Source organism: Myotis davidii, unplaced genomic scaffold (genome assembly GCF_000327345.1).
Source record: "Myotis davidii unplaced genomic scaffold, ASM32734v1 scaffold84, whole genome shotgun sequence".
Lineage (NCBI taxonomy): Eukaryota > Metazoa > Chordata > Mammalia > Chiroptera > Vespertilionidae > Myotis > Myotis davidii.
The window spans coordinates 840,505-866,745 of NW_006295735.1; the positions used below are offsets into that span (position 1 = coordinate 840,505).

General features: G+C 42.0%; 1 protein-coding gene across 1 annotated transcript in view; it reads right to left on the reverse strand.

The window, feature by feature from the left end:
• MTUS2 (microtubule associated tumor suppressor candidate 2) overlaps window positions 1-26,241 on the reverse strand; it is a 529,958-nt gene that overhangs the window by 45,549 nt on the left and 458,168 nt on the right. Inside the window, 1 exon segment of the mRNA XM_006770370.2 lies at window positions 5,988-6,054. Within this exon segment, the coding sequence (XP_006770433.2) occupies window positions 5,988-6,054 (67 nt within the window).

Sequence of the window (26,241 nt, forward strand, 5' to 3'; positions counted from 1 at the left end):
AAGTCCCCAGCCATAACTATGGGTTTGTCTATTTCTCATTTTAGTTCTATCAGTTTTTGCTTCATGTGATTTGAAGCTCTGTTGTTAGGTACACAGACATTTAGTATTGTTATGTAATGGCCATCTTCATCCCTACTAATATTACAGGTCTGAAGTTTACTTTGAGTGACATTAACATAGACCAGTGATGGTGAACCTTTTGAGCTCGGCGTGTCAGCATTTTGAAAAACCCTAACTTAACTCTGGTGCCGTGTCACATATAGAAATTTTTTGATATTTGCAAGCATAGTAAAACAAAGGCTTATATTTTTGATATTTATTTTATATATTTAAATGCCATTTAACAAAGAAAAATGAGTTCGTATGTCACCTCTGACACACGTGTCATAGGTTCGCCATCACTGAGACACTCTGATTTTTCTTTTGATTGGTGTTAGCATAGTACATCTTTCTACCTATCCTTTTACCTTAAAGTTATCTGTCTTTATAATTGAAAAGGGTTTAACTGATGTGCTTAGAAGATATATTTTTATAAATAAGAAAATATCCATTATGTTTGTGATCCCAAGATTAATTACTTTTTTTCTGAGGTAACTTCTTAAAGTTTGCATTTTGACTCAGCCTTTTTTAAAGCTCTGAGAGGAAGGAAGATGGAAGAATCTAATGTAAAGTAAGGGAATTGGCACCATGTTAAGCCCTCTCTAGTCTGCCTAATACTCCGCTCGATCCTTTGCTCTCATCGGTGAGTGTGACAGGATTATTCTCCCCAACTGACTGACAGGCAATTCTGGCCCCATAGCACAGGCTGCCAGTGGTCCTCCATTTTCATTCTCCCCTTCTTCCATAGCAATCATATAATACCTGGGCAAGGTATTAGAGCACATTTACCAATCTCTTTTTTAATGCAAGTTGTCTTGTGACTTAGTTCTGGCCAATGAGACCTAAGCTGAAGTGTCGTTCCTGGAAACTTTCCCCCAAAGAGAGCACTCTCTGTTTCTTTGCTCATTCCTTCCTCCACCCACTACCTGCAGTGCAGATACGATGGCTGTAGCACCACTGCCATGCCGGACCATGAGGACAAGGGCCACAGTCTTGGGCAGTAGAACAGTGAGCCATAAGCGTCCTGGGCCCCTGTGCACTCTGTGGCGCAGAACCATACCTGCCCCTGGGGGTTCCTCCTGACTTCTATATAAGAGAGACATAAAAATCTATCTTGAGTAAGCTTCATTCTTTGGGGAGTTTGCTTTTTGCCCCTGAACCCAACCCTAATGAACAGTGTGGGACCAATGAACATCATAAATGTTATAGAATCACAATCTACTCCACGTTTGGACAGATCCATACCAGCATCTGTTATGATTTTGTGACAAAGTCATACGGAACTGGAAGAAAAGGCTATTTTATTTTATCTGATTTTTCAATTTACTAAATTAAAAATTACAAAAATAATTTGGTGGTGGGGCTGAGATGCCATGGAAAACTTACATACTGTGTGCAGAAGATTTAGACTTGGGTTAAGAGTAGACTCTGTCCCATACCAGTGGTATGTTCTTAGTAAAGTTACTTAATCTGTCTGGGCCTCAATTTTCTATAAAATAAAGATACCAACACCTACTTCAGTGAGTTTTTGGAATGAATAAATAAAATATGTGTGACAGAGCTTGGTAAGTACTAAGCACTAGGTAAATATAAGGGGTTATAATTATAAAATTGGAAGACAAGTTATATGTATAACTCAGATAGGTAAAGTCATTACACATACAAACTCACAGTGGTGTTTGTATGTACATGTGGGTTGCTAGTTACAAATGAGAATACATTGAAAAATCCATTCTTGTAGTAACTTAAGAACATAAAAAAAACAATTTGTGGCATATTGTTACAAACATAGACTCCTATCATATTGTCATATCAAAGCTGTCAGAATCCTTTAATATCTCTTATTTTATATTATAAAACATCCCCGTTTTTTTGTTTGTTTTTTGTTTTTGCTTTATTTCAATAGGTTGACTCTAGTCAAAATGTAGATTTAACCATTTGAGTTTCTGTACAATACCCAAGAAACTCTGCCAGAATGATTGCTTTGTTCAAAACTGCTTTCTGTTTTAAAACTATTCATACTGTTATTAAAGTGTTAAATAGGGATAAAAAAGAAAAGTCCATCTTCAGTCTGAAGCTGGCAGAAAGATAAAAACCCAATGGACCTGGATTGAGGTGGGAACAGCCAGAGTACAGGTTATAACAAGTTCTAGAGAGGAAGCGGGCTAGGAGAGGGTGATGGAAGCCATGTGTGGAAGCAGACGACAGCCTTGGGGACTGGGACCAGTGGTAGGTAAATAAGACCAGAAGGAGGGCAGCTGAGGGGACTGAGAACTTCAAAGATGAGAGGCACTTTCACACCAAATTCAGGCAGTCACAGCTGTGAGCAGCCCGCAGGAAGGAATAAGGCAGGAGGCGTGTCATGGGATTAGTGCTGGCCCAGCTCAAGTTTGCATGTATATCTCAACAGCACTGTGTCTGGCTGGGAGAACATCAGGGCCAACCAGGAGTGTCGGCCAGAGGCTCCATCTGAACTAGCTATGCACTGCATCTGTTTCTGTGTCTGGTGGAATTCATCTAATATATTATTTTAAGGCTCAGATTTTCTAATAGGGCAGTTTTGCTGGAGAGAGGATCATAAACATCTGCCTGATAGCAGTTAACAATGTGAAGACTAAGGTCTCCAAAGGAGACCTGCTTCTAGGAAGAACATCTTCTAAGTCTATTTCAGCATTTACACCTATAAGAGCAACCCTTCACTTATTCAATATCTGACTTCCAAATTTGGAGAATGACTATGCAAAAATCAAGGCTCAGATTTTAAAAATTACATTTTTGGGGAAATTCTAAAATTAATTAAAAAAATCCAATGTTAAACCTCTTACTAGCATTTCTGCTCCTCCTTCCTTGGATGTGGTGTTGGATCCTGGCTTCCTTTCACCCCTCAACCACTTAGCTTGGGAAGACTTTTCCAAGGACGGACCCAGTGAAGGCCAGCTCCAAAGACAAGACAAGAGCCATCATCCCTGGAGGGTGACTTATGGATGAAGCTCTCAGGAGGAGAACCAGAGATCCCTTTCTCCACAGAGGATACAACATAACACCACTGACAACAATTTTCAGCTACTCCACAAAGGACTCTACTCTTGGACCAGAAAAATATCATCCCAAAGTACACGCTGGTACATATTTGGATATTATCTGTCTCTTGTCAGGTGTGTGTGTGTGTGTGTGTGTGTGTGTGTGTGTAAGAGAGAGAGAGAGAGAGAGTTAGAGATTTAATTTCCTCTCTATATGGCAACCCTAAATTCAATGAGATTAAATACACCATAATCTTTTACCTTTATTGACAGAATAAATATAAAAAAGGACACTTCACATACAGGTGAATTTAGAACAAACATCAAATCCTATCAAAATTTGGTCCATACTTTTGAGACTATATTGCAGGAAAATAATACAAGAGGAAAAAAGTAATTTGCGAATAGTACATTTGTTGTTGCATAAGAGCAAAAAGTGATAAAACCCCAAATACTCAAAGGGGGAAGAGTAGCTGTGGGGGTTCTGACCAGAGTATGCCAGAGGTTAAAGGTCCACTCCCCATACGCATGTGTGAGGCAATGACACAGCAGTATTACTCTGTTAAAGGCCCCTTTGCCCTATGCATGGTTGAGGGCAATGACTCAGCAGTAGCACTATATGCACTGCCCAAGCGCACCCTTATATAACCTGCTTATTTAATATAGCACAGACGTCACTAATTGGCACAAGGCCTCTTTTGTTTGAGTGAGTATATAAGGTGCCACTGACCAGCCAGTTGTTGGCTGCTTTGTTCATAATAAAGTATGTCCCACCTACCTATGGCCACCCATGTATTCTTCCAATTTCTGGTGTCCAAAGGGGTCAGGTCCCTGGCGGCAGAACTTGGACCCAACAGTAGCTTATTCTAGTTTACAAGTATGATAGAATGTTTTATAACTATTAAATGTTAAGCATGAAAAGTTTTTTTCATACCATGAAAAGATGAATGAGGAAATGCATAGTTTTTCCTTCTGTAAGTGTGCAAAATGAGTAATGCCTAAAAATGATTGTGGCACCCACTGGTCCAGGGCACATTTACTGGGGTAGCAGGTTTCAGTATGTGCTCAATAATTGTACTCCTCCCCTTCCTCCATGCATCTACCCAAATCTTAGTTGTCCTACAAGGCCCATCTCAGATAGCCGATTCTCCACAGCCTTTGGTTGTAAGCTTGAGAACACAAGTTGCGTCTTAGTCACCACTCATGGTACATAGCATTGGCCCACAGCTGGCCCACATGGCGCCTTTGTGCACACAGAAAAAAGCACTTCTCCATGTGGGTGGCAGCAGCCCCATGCCAGCTGGGGCACAGTGGGCTGCAGTGGGGCTGCCTTTGAGCCCCTTTCAGAGGAATGCCCTATTGCAGGCTATAACCTACTTTTTGCAGCTTCCTCCCCTCTTCCAAGTCTGAATTTACCAGCTTTAGAAATTCCTCATTTCTAAAGAGAGATAGTCTTGACGATCTCTCTTTGTCTACCATCATCTGTAAGTCAGGTTTGTAAGCTTAATTCTGTTTTCCTCTCGAGGGAATACCTTGCAGGTCAAGACACTAGAATTTATGAACTTCAGTTAATGTTGAGCCCATACTCCCCTGGCTTTCTACCTTCACAAATGCAGTCTCTACAGCGGCTCAGGCACTTGCTGCCTAAGTGTCTGCTGGGGCCGGATGCTGGGCTGAGTGGCCAGGCCACGGGATGCCAAGGCCATCCGCCCTCCCCCTACCCATGGCTTTTTCATTTGGCAGGCAATTTCTGTTTCTATTCTTAGCACTAATACAGAAATGAAATAAGACAAATACAAAAAACTCAGTGTAATCTTTGTGTGGTTCTTGCTGCATTTAGAAGCTTCTGGAAAGGAGAGAGGGAAGCTGCACTGGATTTGGCCCACCACACCCAGCTAGGTCAGGGTGCACACCCCCAGGTCCAAAGCTTGGCTACAGGGTGCAGACATCTCTCTGGGGAGGGATGCACCCAAGAGTGAAAGACAGCCCCCTCTGTTTTGGGTGGAAGGCACTACTAACCTAATAGTTATGAGTCACCTTTACAGGCTGGAGGAAAAGGCGCTGGATGGCTGGGCCTGCTCTGTCCCTCTGCTCCTGGAGAGAGCCACCCTGCATATATGGGCTGTCCCAGGACTACAGTGGGCAGAGGACAAATGCTCTCTGGAAAGAGAAGAATAAGGGGATAGACTATATTTATCTCACTTTTGCTGACTGCTTCTTGGGAGAAAAGAATAGCAGGTTCTCAAGAGTGAAATGGGATCAAGAAAGGGAAGATAGCAAATACTTGGTCTGATTTTTGGCTTCAAGTGAAAGCCCCAGAGTCTGGGGACCGTCCTGTCAGTTGTGAGGTCTCTCGTGGTTCAGACTGAACAGCAGACTGGGAGTTTCAACACGAACCTCAGCATTTGATCCACCCAAATTTGTGTTGTTGACCTAGTGCTCTATCAGAGAGTATTTGGGGGTAGGGCAGGCAGCCATGGAACACTTGCATCTTTCAGAGCGCCTCGCGTAGCCCACCACAGCTGGGCTGCTGATCCTGGCGCTCTGCCTGCCCAGGGGGGCCTACATGGAGCGTTGCCTGTCACAGCACAAACAGATGGATGGATGGGCTGCCATCTGCGAGGAGCAGAGTCAAGGCCTGATTAGCTCCACTGTGAACTGTTACGAAGCTGCTTTATAACCAGAGACATAAAAAGTATGGCTCCCTGCAAGGCTGCAAACAGCCCACCGTCGTGCTGGTAAGACACTTCATTTGTCTAGGCAGCTTTGCTCTGGCTTATTACATGAGGCATAATTGCTTTTGTTACACATTCACAGGTATCAGGAAAAGACATTCTGCCCGCTCCTCATTTTCAATGCCCTACTTACCAACTTCATCCCTGATGTTGGCAAGTTCGATTGACAGCTCTTTTTCTTTCACAAGGGCACTTTCATTCTGAAAAAACAAAACGAACACTGAGAGTCCCCTAGTTTTATGCTAGATAAGCACTTCCACATGTTTAATTAATGAATCATGTTAAGCAAATATTTATAAGCTTAAGGAGAAAATTTTCTCATTATACAAGCATATAAAAATATACAAAGCCAAGTCTTACTTATTTGGATCACATTCAAAGTGCACAGCTTGCATATAATATTAATGCTATCCTTGGTTGTGCTTTTCTCCGTACTGCTCTTGAATAGATCACCCTTCAATACTTTTTTGCATCTCTATGTCCTTCACATTAATCTACTGTTATATATTATCGTACATTGTTAGTTAACACTCTTATGCGAGTTTTGACTATGAAAATGCGCATGAGTATTTCTCTGAGGGGCAAATGCTTATTTTACTAACTGCCTTCTCAACCTTGCCCTTTCATCCAAAGAGGCACGGTCAGCTCTCTAGTGAATACTGAGCGCAGCCTGTAACGTAAACATTTCTCTTTGTAATTAGACCAGCAATAAAACATAAGGCTTCAGAGTATTTTTTTTTTTTGGTGTGTGTTGAATTCTGTATCAATAGAAGGAATAAGAAGAAATCTCTCCCTTGAAATGTCATTTAGTAAAAATACATCATTTGCAACTAAATAACTGCTAAGCTGGTTGCAAACAATACATTCTATGACACAAGAGAAAAGTAGTTGAAGCAATGCTGAACATATAATCTTTGTTATTGAGTCACCATAAACATTTACCTTTCTTGTGATTTTATTACTACTACAATAACTAAGAAAGATGTGCCATGTAAATTCTCTTCAAGTGAGAGACCCCAAAATATAAAGTCTCTATCATTCTGTAGAACGTACTCCAGTCCCAAAGCAAACATTTCTGAAGAGGAGATACTGGCTACAATGTGCTCCAAATATCCAGCGTGAGTGTCCCGGGGGCCTTGTGAGTGCTCTCCCTTTATTAACCTCCTTTGACTGTGGTTTTATCACCTCCGGAGAACCTGTGTCAGACTTGAACAGACAGCTTTCACAATCTTGTTTCTGTGTCTGCTGCGTTTAGACCTCGGTAACACCTCTGTCACTTTGGATTAAGGGAAGGGTTTCAGTTTATCCAAAAGGCATTTGCTAGGCAAAGCCATAATTTCATAATGTTAAAATAAAACTCTATTTGCAGAATAAACTGAGAGATATTTTGGGCCCAGGTATCAACAGTCATTAATTAGCTCATGGTTCTCTTAGGAACAATGTAGCAATGATATGTCCTTTGAGGGCCAATGGGCCCATCTCTTTCCTGAAGCTCTCTCCTCCCATCCCAGCCCGGAGCGTCCTTGCCTCCCCCGAATTTGAAGCCTAGAAATCCCACCTGCGTGTGTGTACTTTCCTGATCACTAAGCCTAGCTGCCTCAGTGCCAAGACCATGGTACAGGGCTGTCCTGATGGGTTATGAATTAATATATGTGAAGTCGTTAGAACGGTGCCTGGCACTTACCAAGCTCCCCACAGGGGTTAATGTTATTATCACTCCTCTGTTTCCTTTTATTGTATTTGTAACTAGATAGCATCCTATAGATAATAGGTGCTTTTCATATTAACAGCCAAAATGTGTTTAACATTTTTATGCCGATCTCATACTGTTTTTTTATTTTTTACTTTTTACAGCACCTTCCTGGCTGTGCCCTGATTCTACTCCAAGTTCAAAGGCAGAACAGAACAGGGAATGCATTTTAATCAGACTGATCACAGTGACCATATGCTTGTTCTATACGATATGGCCAGCTGACATTCAGCTTGTTGCTACCAGTTGAGAAGATCTGGTATTCTGGAGAGGGTAAATCCCAGTATTCACTCTACAATAATCGTAATCTAATGAAAAAACTAACTTGTTTCTACTACCCAGAATACTTTTGAACACTAATATTCTTAGTTCCTAAGCAGAGCCAGAGGATAAAAATACTATACTTTTCAGACCAGAAATAGCATCACTCACATATTTACTCTCAGAGTGCAGAGAGGTGTGGGCACCGAGGGGCGGTCAGAGAGGTGTGGGCACCGAGAGGCGGTCAGAGAGGTGTGGGCACCGAGGGGCAGTCAGAGAGGTGTGGGCACCGAGGGGCGGTCAGAGAGGTGTGGGCACCGAGAGGCGGTCAGAGAGGTGTGGGCACCAAGAGGCGGTCAGGCAGTGAACAACCAGAACTTAATAAACAACAAACGAACTTGTATTTCTAACCCAAAGCCAAGAGTTCCCTCTGCTCCAGGTAGTAGCCCTTGGGAAAGAAGCCCCGAAGGGAATGTGAGCATGCCTGGGGGATCTCCCTGTCATACTAAAGCCCTGGCCACTTTCAGCCACCGGGGAATCAGAGGTTTTGGGAAGGGGAGGCCTCAGCAGGGAGGAGGACGGGCCTCAGCTGGGGACAGTGCTCACTGCCCTGGAGCTGGTCCACAAAGACTCTGGACTTGATCGCTTTGGGGAAAAGCTAATTCTGATATCCGTGGCCAGGCCTGTCTCACTCCCTTTGTTGTAGGAGAAACACAAGTGAGAAGAAAAGAAAGGGAGGGGGTGGGAAGAGAGAAAAGAAGGAAGGAGAAATAGGCAGGAAGCAGGTGAGAGGAGACCCTGCACCTGCTCAGGGAAGCTGAGGAGGTTGAGAGAGACTGAGGAGGAGAATGATCCCATCCACCCGCATCCCCACCCCGTTACAAGTGCAGGCGAGAAAACCAACTAGTTTGAAACTATAGTCATCAAATGGCTTGCCAAGGAAGGGTCAGCTGCCTCACATAAGCAAACACTTTCTACGCGCCAGGCACTGCGCCAGGTAAGCCCTATACCTCACGACTCCTCCAAATTCAGCCAACAGGTCCTGGGTTTTTATTTGCCTTTATGGAGGACAAGACTGGGGCTGTATGGTTACCTAACCAGCCAAGAAGTGGCAAATACAGGAGCTTTAACCCAGAATCACACTCTTAATCAAACACTGACACACCGAGATTCGCCCCTCCTATCCATGCTTATCTAGACGTAACATCAAGGTTCAAACTGCATTGCTCCTCAGATGCGCTCCTAACACTTCTTACCACGAAGATTTCCGTGTCTGATGGGAGAGAGTCCGTGTCAGCTTCTGACCACTGTTTCAATGAAAAGTTCCCCAGCTGTATTCACACCCCACCCACCACCTGAACCACTCGGATTTGTCCGTGGTGTTGATTTGTCTGTTGGGTGACAGGACCTTTGCAGTGTAGCCTGTGTGGGGCTGTACCTGCTGAGTGGGTAGCTATTCCGCTTTCCCTATCGGCTTTCCCCAGCCCTCTCCGATGGCCTCTGAGTGAATATATTGCTGCTGGGACCCTGACACGGCCATGCTCTGCTGCCGACGACCAGCCTGTGCACTTTGGCAACAGGCCTTCCCTAAGTGCTTGTTCTTGAAACACCCACTTTTCTAATTTCTGAATTCTCTGCATCAATGACGCTAGCTTTTGTTTTCTGCTGGCTAAACCGGAATGACGGGTGCTGCCCTGCCATGCAATAACCAAGGCTGTGACTGCGGGAACACTGTCCTGGGCAAGCAGTGAGCTTAAAGGGGCCCTCACTCTCTCCTCTTTGCCTCAAAAAGTTGTTCTCCATCCATCATAGTAAATAGATCCCAACAGCTGCCTTGCTAGGCCCTCAGGTTCTGCTCCATACCCAGGAGTGAGGCTGCCCCAAAGGCTCCCGTGGAAAGGAACTCGTGCCACCATGCCCCTTCAGTGCCCCAGCTAAGCCAGGTCCGGGGTGGTGACATGGGGGTGACTGGAATGCGATCCAGGCCTCCTGTTCAGCCCAGTGTTAGGCCAGTGCTTCCCTACATGGGGGATGAGAGGAAAATTCCTTCTTGCGGCCAAGCACATGACTCCTGCTTTCACTCCAAAGGGCTAAAAATAGAGCTCAGGATTAACCATCCCAACCATCCTAGTGATACAGTCCAGAAATCGCCAAGTCTAAGAAGGCCACCCTCTGTTTACTGTGTGACAGGCTTAACTGGAACGGACCCTGGAGAACATTCAACTGAGCCCATACCAGCAGCTGTGTCTTATCAGCTACCTCTCATATTTGGTCACGGACCTCTGCTTTGCACTCTGAGTTCTCTATTCCCTCCAGTGTGGCACATTGCAGTTACAGAGGAATCCAAATGAGCTGACCCATGAGCCCTCCAGTCTCCCCTCCATGAGCCTTCAGAAGACCCCCGAGAGTCTGCTAGAGTGAAGCCTACAGTTCTCAGATATCACTCCCATGGGGCTGCTCACAATCTCTGGGGGTTACAGACGCCTGGCAAAGCATAGGACCTGCTAATCATTCCATTAACTTCAAACAACTGGATGTGTGGCCAAGCCCAGGCAAACCTGCCACACTCTCTTATTTTAACATGTGAACCTGGTGGTAACAGGATGTGAACAAGTCTCTCCTTGTTAACATCATCCACGTGATTCCTAGTGGGCACCAGCAGCTAAGCCCCTCCTTGAATTAGAAGCCAACAGAACAGACCGTAGCCAGTTTGGCTCAGTGGATAGAGCACTGGCCTGCAGACTAACGGGTCCCAGGTTCAATTCTGGTCAAGGGCATGAACCAGAATCCAAAGCAGTTGCAGGCTCTCGACTCTGGTCTGGGGCATGCGGGAGGCAACCAATCAATGTGTCTCTCTCACATCAGTGTTTCTCTCTGTCTCTCCCCTCCTTTCTATTCTCTCTAAAAATCAATGTAAAAATATCCTTGGGTGAAGATTGTAAATAATAATAATCATCATCATCATCAGAACAGCCTATTTATTATTAAAACTGAATGTTGGGTGAATCTGAGGTGCTTTCACCCCAACCAAACCAGAAATGGGAAATTTATGCAAAACCTTGTATTGAGTGTCCACTAAGTGCCAGGCAGACATGCCAGGCAGGATATTTCTGCCTTCAAGGAGCCTTTGAGTCTCCCAGGGTCAGTGAAGGAGTGAGCGATTATAAAACAGCGCAATACAATTCGATGGGGCACGGCTGGCAGGAAGATGTTCTGAGACCAGAGGATGAACAAGCAGGTGGATCTGAGGGGCGCGCCCCAGGCAAAGGCCGAGGAACTGGGGCTATTTCTGGGAACCTGTCACCCACTTCAGAGGGGCGCTTCTCTTTTCCTCACCAAGGTTCTGCCTCTGGTCTGATTCCCCCTGAAAGAGTTCTTGACTGGCCACAGGGTTACTGATGACAATTTCATAAAACTCACTGTCATTCTGTTTTTATCAGCTCCTTCTTCCCCAAATGATATTTTTTATAGGTGGCATATATATGTAAAATTTAAACATACACATGTAAGCCAAACGACCCCCAACTAATTTTTCCTATCTTTTTAGCAAGTCCCCAAATCAGTGAAGATCAGGAAAATTCAGCCACATGAGCTGAGCCACTTTTTTTCCAGGTTAAACAAAAGACCCAGACAGGAAGCTGAAGAAGAAATCTACAGAATTTTGGTCTTTGAGGAAACATCCTCATCCTTTTGTTGTGAATTTTTGAAATTCAAAGGGACATGCTCATGAAATTACAAAGAGATTAAGAAATGTTTCATTCTTCCCAGAATCAATATTGCTTTTCACCCCGGGTTCCAGGAGTACAGGTTATGGTTTAATTCTACGAGTTAGGACTGGGTCACGTGGGGAAACATTTTCTTTTGTATTTCAAGACGAAGCAGCCACAAGAGGACACAACAGATCTTCTAAGTCTTCAGCACTGTTTTCACGCCACATTTTCAGTATCAGATGATGGAGACTGGCAAGATTCATAACATAACCCTATGGAAATTCCTTTGGGAGGTGCCTGACCTTTCGTCTTTCATTTTGGTTGTTATGGCTTTAAGGCAGCACTGATGCCATGCCTTGACTCAATCAACGAGTATTATTATATTATTACTTTCACATACAATTAACCACAGGCCACTGTGTTTTTGTATCTGCCTCTCTATGCAGAAATGAAGTTTAATATAGACTGGTCAAAGGGACTGTTTTATTCATATTAATATTCTCAAACACATGTCAACGTCTCCTTGTGTGAAAAACGAGCAAAACGTATCTTGTTTTAAAAATCGGAGAGACTAAATTTGAAGGTGCTTTGCTCCAGCCTTTGCCCTTCTGCATGGCGGGGAGTGCCAGTGTGACAAAATGACCAGCTTGCCCAAGAGGCTGCCATTAATCAGGGGGTGTCATGCCACACCTGGATTGTAATGGTCAATTAGAGACCGCAGAGACTTCCAGGGTCCCAAGGAGAATGAATCTGAGTGCAAAAAAGTAACACTGGGAAATTTTGGATCTCAGAATGAGCAAAAGAAAGGAAACTTAGCCAGGCCATGATTTTTAATCCATTTATGTATCACTTAAGAAGTTTCCTGACCTTTCTAGTCACTTTCCCAAATTCACTAGTCAGACCACCCACACATACCTGAGAGGGACAGGAGGTGCCTTCTCCCAACTCCCACCACTACCAAGAATTTAGAGAAAAGGCATGTAAGATTAGCCTCTGACACTATAGGCAACCCAGAAAAGATTAGGGTAGAGATATGCCAATTAACCCCAAACAAACAAAGAGGTAACTACACCAGCCAGGTGAGTTATGTGAAAAAAGCAAAGCAAAGGGAACTTAGAAAAAAACAGGCACCAAGGTAATAACAATCACATAGCCTCTCAACTGCATTGATTTCAGGCTTGAAATCAACGCCTAAACAATGTGGCTCAGTTCCATTCTTATAGCAAAGCTTCTTAAGAAGCTAGACGTTGACTTTAAGAGAAATAACATGTTTCTCAGGCAGATGAGCATTCGTATGCTTGCTTTTCACTGTTAAAAAGCACGGTGGCATTCTGGTTTATGCATCTAGGTTATTTCTCTTAATAACTCAATGCCCATAAGAACAAGCAGCTCTGGCAGGTTAAGGGTAAGGAGGTCTGAACCCGCAAAACTGCTGGCTTGATCCAGAGGCAGGCTGAGCCTGCAGCTTAATGTACTCTTTGGGATCCATCTGGGTGTCTCAAAGTTCTTCCTGGATTATGCATTTCCTTTAAAACTACCCGTAGAACACGTCTTTCTACAAATCGCTGCTCTGCTCTGTAGTTAAAAAAGGGCCCTGTAATACATCTGCCCAAAAGTAACCTCACAGGGGGAGCTGATCATAAATTCCTAACTGAGCAGGTCATGGTGGGTAGTCACTCCCCAGGCCTATAAAAAGGTTCATCTGTGCCTTAAGTAAGCCCTGTTCATTGCTCTTGTGCATCTATATTAACACACGAGAGGCCCGGTGCATGGATTTGTGCACCGGTGGCATCCCTTGGCCTGGCCTGCGGGGATCAGGACAAAACCGGCTCTCTGATATCCCCCAAGGGGTCCTGGATTGCTAGAGGGTTCGGGTCAACCTGAGGGACCCCATTGGTGCACAACTGGGACTGGGGAGGGTCGTGGGAGGTTGGCCCACGGGAGAGCTCCAGGGTGTGTCTGGCCCATCTCACTTGGTCTGGATTGGCCAGAGCCCAGCAGCAAGCTAACTTACTGGTCAGAACATCTGCCCCCTGGTGGTCAGTGCACATCATAGTGACTGGTCAAATGGTTGAACAAGCAGTTGGACACTTAGCATATTAGGCTTTTATTATATAGGGTGGTCCAACTAACTGAGCCACTGGGCCTGGGCAAGTAATCCTCTTCTTTAGGCCTCTTGGAGGCAGAACCACCCTCAAGGAAGCATATAATCTTGGGAACTATCCTGTACCTTACTTTCTCCCACACTCATGTAATCTTCCATACATTTCCTCCTTAATTCCAGTTGCATAAGGAAAACCGCAAAACTGTCATTTTCTGGAAAATTTGAGATCTTTTTTCTGGTAGTGTCTTCAGTTTGGTTCAAATAAAATTATTAAAATTCTCTACAGGTTTGGATGTTTCTTTCTTAACAGCTAAAAATCCCAAGATGGACCCCACTACGTGTTAATTCGAGTTAAAAAACCTGGGTCTGGCTTTCAGCCTGGGAAATATTTCCCCACATTGCCTATGTGCCCAGATCCCACTGCATTTACTCGCAGCTTTCACACACTGGGCTAAACACCGCTACTCAGGTGCTCCTTGCTTAGAAGTCCATTCCTTCTCAACAGTTAATGAAAACTCCTCCACATTTTTCCAAATGAAATTCATGTTCTACTTTTTACAAGGAAGCTTGCCTATAATTCCACACTAAGTTCTCTTTTGACTAGATTCCAGAAACACATAAGATCAGGACCACAGAACCTCACTTAATTATACTACACTATTGTACTAATGTTTTAATTGCTCTATTGTTTTGTTGCCTGCCCCACTTGTAATTTCTCTGGAAAAGGTAATACAACCAAATAAGTTACTGCTAAAGTCCACTGGGCAAAATGTGCCTTTGAAGAATTCTTTGAGAGTCCCCACAATAAGTAGGCACAGAGTAAACCAGCAATAGTCAATGAATAGGTTTTTAAAAAGTTGAAAACACATAAGCACAATCAGTTTTTAATAACCATTTGTTCATCTAACACTTTTATATTTATTTTATACCAGCTGTGGGCAAACTATGGCCTGCGGGCCGGATCCGGCCCGTTTGAAATGAATAAAACAAACAAACAAAAAAAAGACCGTACCCTTTTATGTAATGATGTTTACTTTGAATTTATATTAGTTCACACAAACACTCCATCCATGCTTTTGTTCCGGCCCTCCGGTCCAGTTTAAAAACCCATTGTGGCCCTCGAGTCAAAAAGTTTGCCCATCCCTGTTTTATACTCTAAGAAAGATTCTATAGTTTCTCCCATAAATTAGTGCTAAAGAAGCATTTTCAGATTTCGTTTTCTTGGCCCCATCTCTGAAACCAATTACTTAAAAGTATCTCATTGTCATTTTAGAATCTCTTTAGCTGCACTATGATCAAACTGTTAAGAAATTATTTTTAGCCCATCTGATGTGGCTCAGTGGTTAAGCATTGACCTATGAACCATGAGGTTACAGTTCAATTCCTAGTCAGGACACCTGCGTGGGTTTCGGGCTTGATTCTCAGTAGGGGGCCTGCAGGAGGCAGCTAATCAGTTATTCTCATCATTGATGTTTCTATCTCTCCCTCTTTCTTCCTCTCTCTGAAATCAATAAAAACATATTTTAAAAATTTATTTTTATTTCTCAAACTTAAGGTTTTAATTTTGTATCCATATAAAGTCTGAGGAAATATTTATTTTTTTCTTTTTTAAGGGTTATTAAGCTTGGCTAAAGTAACCAGAAACAACTTTACCAACATTTTTATCAGGCCTCTTTCAATGGCGATGTGATGAACTAAGAGATTTTATTATGGGATTTAAAGGAGTATTGATTTCCAGACTTGGCGATTGTATTGGAATCCCATAATAATCTTAGTATGCAATGCCTGGCCCAATAGGTAACCATTGACTAAACAGACGATTTGGACATACTGCCTGTGAAGTTATCCTGAAAAGTGGGCGAATAAGTAAAACAATAATTTTTTTTAAAATTTAACAAAAGAAAGCCCTCAATTCCTAAAGTGAGCACCCCGCTCATGAATACATATCTACAGAATCTCCATCAAGAATATTATTCTAAAATATGGCAAAGAGAAGTCAAGAAATGTGGGTATAAACACAACGAGAAAGTTGATAGATGCAGTATATGCTTTTGATTTTTCATCAGTAAAAAATAATTTGCATTAGTTTGAATGTTTCAAAGCCAGATTATTTGAAAGTTACTTAAATATCACACTGTGAAAGAGATGAAATAACTTTTGTAAAAATATATTTTTATTAATTTAAGAGGGGAAGGCAGAGAGAGAGATGGAAACATCAGTGATGAGAGAGAATCATGGATCAGCTGCCTCCTGCACACCCCCTATGGAGGACCGAGCCTGCAACCCAGGCATGTGTCCTGACTGGGAATTGAACCGTGATGTCTGGGTTCAACCACTGAGCAACACTGGCCAGGCAAGATGAAATAACTTTTAATTATCTTCCCAAACTAAAAGGAATGACACAGGGTTAATTATTTTCAAGAACTTGATTTGAAATAAACAAACAAAAAAAGGGGTTTCACTTTAAAATATATTTTTCTCAATGCAATTATAGCTTCTATTTTTAAAAATTTTGTATCAGATTTAGGAATAGGAACATAATATTGTACATATAGCAAATCTGTCCCATGTTATAAAGCTTTCTCCAATGCTTTTCTGTGACCATTCCTTTTGAAAGAAGGGCTTACTCACTTCAATGTTGGATTTGCAAACATCTGAGTGCAAATGTCTTATATTTCTATTTTTTTGTTAAAAAGCATATAAATGTGTATATAAATATTTTAGTTCATACTCATTGAAACAGTTATTTCTATTGGAACAAAAGTACTAGGTGAGTTTCCCAATAACAGTTTAATTTTCCTACGTGGTTCATAACCCGACTTTAGGTCACAGTTATAAACAGACTGATAACTAAGACGTTCCCAAGTGACCCCTGTAATGAGTTTTATAGTAAGCCATGTATTTCCTTCACCTGGTCACATGCTGCATCTCCAGCTATCTCTATAGCTGACGATTCCCACCCTTGTTCATTCCCATTTCAGGCATCTCTGAGCAATCCCAATGAGCATGAGCATGTATCACACAGACAAGATTTCTGGCTAACATATTTCTAGTAGTAAAACTAAAAGCATATCCTACTCCATCTGCAAGCTCGTAGGCAAATGTCAAAAGCAAAGAAAGGCTTTGTGTTGGAACTGTCATACAATTCTCACGTGTATTGTACTTCCAGGTCCCTGGCCGTGAATTTCCTGCCACTGATGATGGAACACACCCACAGACTCTGGCGCTTAGGATTCCCCTCTGTGCTATTCACCCCAGGTGATGCCAAGAAGCCCAGAGAGAATGACTGTACTGGCGCTTTCTGCTCTGCACTTACGCATAGGAATTAAAGGATGGATGCTGTTTGTAAAAAAGAGTAGTAAACTTTCGAAGTTAGCAGTTGGCGGAGAAGGACATGTCTAGCTAATCTAAATTCCTCACCAAAATATCTTAGGTCTCACAGGTGCTTTAAAATGCACTGGGAATATCCCGAGGGTTTCTTGGCACCTGGGATTTCAGGATGTTTGAGCAGAGCCTGACTGTTTGCGGGAAATGCAACAGTTCCGTGTGGGACTGCAGGGTACAGAATTATGTAAGGCTCTGCAGAGTGGGCGAGACCAGCGCGCTGGAACCAGTAAGGGCAGCCTCCTGCTCGCCAACAAAGCGCACACACAGGTGAGGGGAGCTGGGCAGGAGGGGCGCTTCCGGCTTTCCCTCTGCCCTTGCAGAAGAGGAGAGGGAAGGAGAGAGAGGGAAGGCAAAGTACCGTCTTGTCCAGGCACTGAAGGCAGATATAAGGCTTGCAGCAGCAGTGGCCCATCCCGGCAGGTTGGCTGGCAGGAAGACCTCCTTCATTCAACGTGTCAGTGGCAATTCCTAAGGCGAGGCAATGGCTCAAACGAAAGGGGTGCGCGGCTGGGAGCTGTCACAACTTCCATGTGGTCCCCTTGGCTACCTTATTTCTCCTAATAACTTCAGGAATCCGGGAGCCAGAAGAACAGGAGGAGGAGGGGCTCCAAGCGGCGGCCTTGGGATCCTGCTGCGGGGAGGAGCAGCGCGGGAGCCAGGAAGGGAGGGGGCAGGCGGAGGGAGGGTCACTTTGCCTCGGGAATCCTCCGAACGAAGCGAATCAATAGTCGCATAACAATGGAGCACCTACCAATTGCCATCTCCCCGAAGAGGATGGCCAGCCCGCCCTTACCGGGAAGAGGGTAGGGGAGGGGGGCGGAGGCTGCCACTCCCATCCCTGCCCGAGTGAGGATGCGCCCTTGCACCACGCAGACTCTCCTGGAGAGGACGCAGGGAACACAAAAGAAGCCGGGCGTCCACGGGTAGTCTGCGCTGAGGACTACGGACAGGACTGCCACAGGCTTGGCTCTGCTCAGACTATGGCTTTCAATTTTCCTGAGAAGTGAACATACTTATAAACATGATGTATCTGGCGGTTCCTTTCCTGAAACTCCTCCTCCCAGGGTATTGGTTGCTTCCGGGGATCACCAATTGCTCATTTTCAAATTTGTGTGCCATGAGCAGTTTTTGCCTTGCTTAATGAAATTTTTATATTAGAAATACTAGAGTCTGGGTGCATGAATTCGTGCACGGGTGGGGAGGGGAGGCGGGAGGTTGGCTGGGGGTATTACTATATAGGATAATTGTGAAATTGGTTGCCCAGGCAGACATTCACAAACCTTTCAAAAGTGGCTTAAGCAATTAAACTTGGAGTTGGGGACAAACATTTCCCCTGGGCATATCAACAGAAAAGCCTTAGGGGACTTGACTTTCCTGGACAATTTGTAATCTTGAAAACAGTTAACAATAAAAAAAGGTAAAGAGCAAAGGGTTGTTTTTTTTTTTTTTTTTCCAAAGAGACGTGGCCTTTAAAATATATATTTGTGTAATCCTGAAAGTAAAAGATGTGAATAATAATATTTACAAGATTAACTTTGTATTTCCTGATACTTCAAAGGAGAAATCCTGAAATGCATCATCTGCAGAAACATAGGATTGCATTTTGCCCATTAAATTTGCCAAAGACTCTTAAGTAGACAACAATTGTTAAATCTACCTAATTTTACTAACTTGAGATTTTCCAAACAGATTTTAATTAAGTAGCACAGACTATTTAGATTTGCTTATAGGGCAAGGATATTTGGTGATCAAATAAGAACAGACTGAATGTTTGCCCCAAACTTGAAAGAATAAACTCAAATCTTTTTTTTTTTTAACTAGGTAAATTAGCATAGTCCATTAGGTGGGCAGTATGCCTGTCCCTGTCAACATTTTAAATGTCCATACACTTTGAGCCATCATTTCCACTTCTACAATAATACACACAAGAATATGCAAGGGGTATGTGTGAGGATATTCAATTTAGCATAGTTTGTAACAGCTTAGAAATGGAAAATATTCTATAGATATACAACACCTTCCCACTGTATGGAAAGGTGACACATTGTTGAGAAAGAAGATAAACTTATAAAACAAAAGGAAAATTATATTCATATATAAAGGGTGACCCAAAACAATGTATACACACTCTGCATGATTATAAAGTCAGTGTTTATTAAATGCAGTTCAATTTAAAAAATGTAAAAGAATCTACAGAAATAAGTAACCAGCAGTCTGATCTCTGTATCCATGTCTGTTCAATTTTGTTTGTTTATGTATTTTGTTCTTTAGGTTCCACATATTAGTGAAATCATACAGTACTTGTCTTTCTCTAACTTATTTCACTTAGCATAATACTCTCTAGGTCCATCCATATTGTGGCAAATAATAAAATCTCATTCTTTCTTATTGCTGAGTAGTATTCCATTGTATGTATGTACCACAGCTTCTGTATTTATCCACTTGTCTATTGATGGATACTTGTGTTGCTGCCAGATTTTGGCTATTGTAAATAACGCTGCTACAAACATAGGAGTGCATATATTCTTTGGAATTAGTGTTTTGAGTTTTTTTTTTAAGATGTATAACCAGAAGTAGAATTGCTGGGTCATAAGACAGTTCCATTTTTAATTTTTTAAAGAACCTCCATCCTGTTTTCCATAGTGGCTGCACCAACCTGCATTGCTACAATACTGCTAGTTTTCTTGAATCAGGACTCAAACTAGGTACACATATCACATTAAGTGTTAAATCTCTTAGGCCTCTTTTATCAACAGCAGTCTTCCCCTGCTACCCCCACCGCCTCCCCACCCAAGCCATTGACTTGCTCAGAAATCGAATGGGGTGGCTTGGAGAACGCCCTACACTCTGGATTTGCCTTTTCGCTTCCTGATAATGTATTTTCACTTTTTCTTACATCCCTAAAAGTGAAATCTAGTTCTTGAGGCTGGATGAGACTCAGGCTCTATTTATTTGGGCAACAATACCTGGGATGTAATGTTGTGGGCATCGTATCACATCCCAGCTGGAAGCACAAGATGTCTGGACATTCCATTTGTACTGAAGCTATTGTGGATCAGAAGTGAGTCTCATCTCCTCCATCATAAAGTTTCCCATCAACCTTTCATCTAATGACTTCACTTACTCATGATTATTACCTGAATCAATTATTTCATAGGAGCTGCAACATGATGCTCTGATTCTATCATCCATTTGCATTTATTAACTGGAATTTTGATGTAAGAAAAGAATTTTTTGTTATTAACGAGGGCAGTGGTTGGCAAACTCATTAGTCAACAGAGCCAAATATCAACAGTAGAACGATTGAAATTTCTTTTGAGAGCCAAAGTTGTTAAACTTAAACTATATAGGTAGGTGCATTGTTATTAACTTAATTAGGGTACTCCTAAGGCTTAGGAAGAGCCACACTCAAGGGGCCAAAGAGCCGCATGTGGCTTACGAGCTGCAGTTTGCCGATCACGGAACTAGTGTGATGTCAGTTCCCTGCAATACAGTTTATACAGGAAAGACAGGATAAATGTTTATTCCTTTCCTTTTAAGGGCCAATTTTCTGAAAAGACTTGGTGTTGCAATGGGATCTGATGAGGTTGTTTGCTTTCTCTCACTTTTTCAAAACATCATTTGAGTTCATGTTTTTATGTTAATATACACTATGCGTTTTAATCCATTGCAGTTATTCCTTTTAGCTGCTCAGTTTACTCATCGTCGGCCAATGGGAGTGCCTTCTTGTTGGTTCCTGTGTCCTTCTGACACGACTCACTAGTCCACCTTCCTTGCTTTCTGACACAACATGATTCTGCGCTCATCTTGAATATTTCCTGCTAGAGATCCAGGAGCAGCCTTCCCCCCAGGATCCTTGGTTTCTTCTAGTTGAAAATGGAAATTAGATACCACAGCTAGGGCTGATTGCTGTCTTTTTTTTTTTTTTTTATCCTCCCCTGAGGATATTTTTTCCCGTTGATTTTTAGAGAGAGTGGAAAAGAGAGGGAGAGACAGAGAAACACCATTGTGAGAGAGAAATATCAATTGGTTGCTGCCTGCAACCGAGGTTCGTGCCCTTGACCAAAATCGAACCTGGAACCTTTCAGTCCCCAGCCGATGCTCTATCCACTGAGCCAAGCCGGCGAGGGCTGTCTGCTATCGTTTAAGGGCTACCTGAGAAGGATAAGAGGTCCCTTGAAGGAAGTGATATTTCCCATAGACAAAATATCCTTGAAGGAGGTCACAGAAAAACTCAGATAGGGCCTTGGGATGGGGTGGGAGAGTAACAGCTCCTGTTCAGGGACTCTTAGAAGTGGAAAAATGCCCAATGAACTTTACTTTGAGGGAGATAAACTGGGTTTTATAACATGGTAGCAAACTATGGTTCAGGGGGGAAGGTGCCACCTAAGGAGTCCCCAAGGTACTTAGTTATCTGTAAGACAGAAAAGAAACCCTGAACTTCTTCATGACATACAGGATGGGGGTTTAGACTATTGTGATTTGGCATAAAATGAAGCTGTGACCTCATAGGCTGATGAAATCTGGAACATTCTGGCTTCTAATATTTTTAAAAGTTTGAGATGGTTTTTATTCCTGGAATATTTTATTGCATTGGAAGAGGAATTAGCATTTAGAAGTAATGAAGGTCTATTGGTATATCTCTTCAGAGAAAGCCTTATAAACAATGCATACTTTGGAGCTATGATTAATAATAAACATTAATTGATTATTAACAGATGCTTAAGTCTTGCATGCAGTACCTCATGTAACTCTCAAAAAACAGTGTGAAATTAAGCCCTATTATCACCCCCCCTTTTTTTTTAACTTAGAAATTGCACATCTAGGATTTAGCTTTGAAGATACATCTCTAACAATGAACAGGCTGTTCATTATACCATTGTTTTTAGCTGAAAAATATTTAAAAAACAACCTAAACATACACAGAAGAGTCGTTCAATAAATTATGGTATATTTATGCAATGGAGTACTGAGCATTTTTTTAAAAAAGGAATAAAGAAGATTTATATGAATTTATTTGGAATGAGTTCCAGAGTATGTATATTGATAAGTGAAAAACAAGCAAACAAACAAGGTGTGAAAGAATATACTGTAGGGTAAGAAAAAACATAAGGAAATAAACACTTTGTAAAAAGAAGGATAGACCAGCAATGAATCCCATATACAAAAGGGTTAGTGGGAGTGCAGCAGAAAGAACGAGGGACAGGGAGGAATGTAATATCAGGGAAGAGGAGAGAGCGCCACTCCTCTGAGTTTACGATCTCATGTATTCTTGTGTGTTAAAGCAATGCCAATGTATGACATACTCATTACAATGAGAAATAATTAAAATCAACCAGCTGTTCATGGAACCCAAAATAGAATACAAACAATTAACCTTTTTTTTTAACAAATGAATATCATACCCACATTGAAGCAAATGGAGAAGAAAAAAATTAAATAACTTTGAAAAATATTATCTTAACTCTATATTATAAGGCTAAAGACAAAAAGAACTGTACATAAATGGGTAAACAATTGAAACTACTCTGTGTTTATTTTAGGATAGAGCAAAAAAGTAAATACATTGTAGGTCATGACAGTCATGTTCTCACTGTTGGAGAAAGGAGTTACACATAAGCTAAGGGGTCAGCCTAGCCCTAGAGTAAACCCTATGGTGCTGAATTCAAGGTAAGGTCTCAGAACAAACTCATTTGAGGTCTTTTTTAATATATATGCCGACGCTCTATCCACTGAGCCAAACCGGTCAGAGCATCATCTGAGGTCTTTAATGTATACACAAGTAGACAGCTACAGATGCATAGAAACTTGATACGTGACACAGATTTCCCTGTACACAGTGAGAAAAGAATGGACTATTCAATAAAAGGTGTTGGAACAAATGGTTATCCATATGAAAACAAAAGTGATGGCCTAACAAAAACTAAATCCAATTGTATTAACCACTTAAATATGAAATTGAAAATGTCAAAACACTAGAAAAGATTTTAACAAGTTATTTTTTATCTTTATTTATTCATTTATTATGTATTTATTATTTTTCTTTATTAAGGTATTACATATGTGTCCTTATCGCCCTTAACAAGATATTATTATGCTATTAAAAATTTAGTTTATCCGAAGATACTAAAAATAAAGTGAAAATCAAGTCACAAACTGGAAGACGATTATTCTAATACACTTAAGTAATAAATAATTAGTATCTAGAATATGTAAAAAGTATTCTAATTGTTAAGAAAAAGACAAATAACAGAATAGACAAAGGAACAAAAGATATTAAGAAGTAATTCTCAGAAGAGGATCCATAAACATGCAAAAATAGTCAATTCTTAAATATTAATCAGTAAAATGTAAATCAAAGCCACAGTGAGATACACCAGCAGACTGGCAAAATAATATCTCTGTTGGTCAGGATGTGGAGTACAGGGTGCAAGCATCACAGCAGGTAGAGGTATTAATTAGTACACCCACTTTGGAGAACAACGTGGCGATATAACGAAGTTGAAGACATATACATACATACTTTGACTCAGTAATTCCACTTCTGAATATTTACCTTAAAGAGTAACGAGTGTACATGTAAACAAGCTGACATGTTTAGGAATATTCAGCTCATTTTTAATAGTGAAAAGAGAAAAGCAACCTCTCTTTTAATTAAATACTGGATATCTAAATTATGATATAGTTCTACAGTGGGATTCCAAAAACAGAAAATGAATGAGTGAGATTCATATGAATCAACATGGAGACATCTCAGAAACATAAGTTTGTATGTGGGATGATATATACAGTATGCTATTGGTATAGATGAAAAAATTTTAAAAAAGAAATGTTACATAGTTTATGTTATAAATATTTATGCGGTCAAAACATTTAAAAAAAGTCTTGGAGTTGCAGTAATGAGACTTCAGGATGGCAGTCAGAGACTCCCATCGTCCGGTGTTCACACTGCCGTGCATCCTGTCCCACCCTGTGTATGGGCTGGTCTGTGTCATCCGCAGCAGGTCTGAAGGGAATGATAATGTGTCACCTCCAAATTAGGCTACAAAAGACCATGGCTTCCATCTGTGCATTCCACTTTCAGTCTCTGATCTGCTGCTATGGGGGAAAACAAGTTGCCATCCTGTGAGCAGCCTGTGGCCAAGCCCAGGAGGGGGCTGCAGCCTGCAGCTGGAGGAGTGGAGGCCTGCCAACGCCAGTCAGTGAGAGGAGGGGTTTTCTAGACCCAGGGGAACCTGGAGATGAGGGCAGCTCTGAGGACAGCTTGACTGCCACCTCCTGACAGAGCCAGAGCCGGGACCACTAGCTTCTACCAGCTGCGTCTCTCCTGGCTACCTGACCACCAGCAGCTGTGTGAGGTAATAAAGGCCTGTAGTTCTTAGCAGCTGTGTTTTGTGGTAATTTGTTATGCAACAAAAGATAACTAACATAGAATAGGTTTATTCTTGGGAGCCATGGCCCTAATATCAGGGAGAGGTACACAGAGGGCTTCACCTTACCAAAAATATTTTATTTTTGAAATAAAATATCTAAAGCAAATGCAGCAAGATGTTAAGGTCTATTAAACTTGGATAATGAGCACATGTCATGATCTGATTTTTGTGCATTTCGTGTGTTTGCGGTATCTCACAGGCAGATAGTGCTCTCCCGTGCTGTGCCTCCCTGGTAGCGGGACATCGTCCACAGCCAGGGCAAACCTGCAGTGGGTGAAGCTTCTGCTCTCTCGCTACGAAATATACCAGGTCTTTTTGAAAGCATTAACAAGTCACGTATTCTCTTCAGAATTAAAACACAGAACTTCAGAAGCTAACTCTTTTGGGTGGGTTGTGCTATAGAATTTGGGTTTCTGTTACAATACATGAGAAACAGTATTGAACTTCACATTTTCATTTTAAAAATTGTGATGCTAGCCTGGCCCATGTGGTTCAGTGATTGAGTGTTGGCATATTAACCAGGCAGTCATGGTTCGATTTCCGGTCAGGGCACATGCCCGAGTTGCTGGCTCGATCCCTAGTATGGGGAATGCAGGAGGCAGCCAATCAATGATTCCCATCACTGTTGTTTCTATTTCTCTCTCCCTCTCCCTTCCTCTCTGAAATCAATAAAAATATATTTATACATTTAAAAATAAAAATGAAAATGGTGATGCTAATAAATGTTCTAAAAGCCCCCATATTTGGATAATAAAGAAATCAAGAACAGGTTGTCAATATTATTTAAAGCTGCAAATTTTATATAGGTCCTAGTAAAATTATTTCATTAAGAAGCAAATCAAAATTCTTAAGCCATAGCTACTTAACTTGATTATAAATGCTGATTATTCAAATGAAATTAATTACTCACAAATTTCTGAAGAACATTAAATTACTCCCCAGTGCTAGAAAAATGGGTGACTTTACTCTTTCATTAGATATATGCTGGATTATTTTCTTTTTTGGGAAATATGGAAAACAGTTGAAGATTTATTGGTCAGTGTCTAAAGAACAGCAGGAACCCTGTAGTTCCACAATCAATATAGGAATCTACTTATATAAAAACCCTGGGCATAACATCATGGCCAGAAGCGCTACCAAGTGAAGGAAGTCAGTCCTACAGGGGTCATCTTGGAAACGGCTGCGCCCTCTCCCAGCTGTATCCCAGAGGGCAAGGTTTCAGGCAGGAACCCACCCTCAGGGCCAGGTTTCAGGCAGGAACTCTCACTCGGAGCAGAGCTTGGAAGTATTGAGTCCGGCCTTCAAACCAGACCCTGACAGTAGGGAGGAGGCAGCCCCATTCCTCACAGAATCTGCTGTTGGATAGCTTGCTGTCAGTGGCCTGCCAGCCAGGAACCCCATTTACCTGCACCCCGGACCCTGACAGGAGTGAGGTGGGAGCCCCATTCCTCATGGAATCAAAAGGTGGCCAGCTTGCTGTCAGGGGCCTGCCAGCTAGGAATCCTATTCACCTACATATCTGTATAAAGTTTTAATACCTTATATTAGAGGTCATGGTGGTACTGTTTTACCCATAGCATCTACAGGAATTGCTGCAAATTTACTTCTCAGTGGAAGCACCTTTCATACCCAATATAAATTACCGATTAAGTGGTTCTCAACCTGTGGGTTGCGACCCCTTTGGGGGTCGAACAACTCTTTCACAGGGGTTGCCTAAATACATCCTGCATATTTACATTATG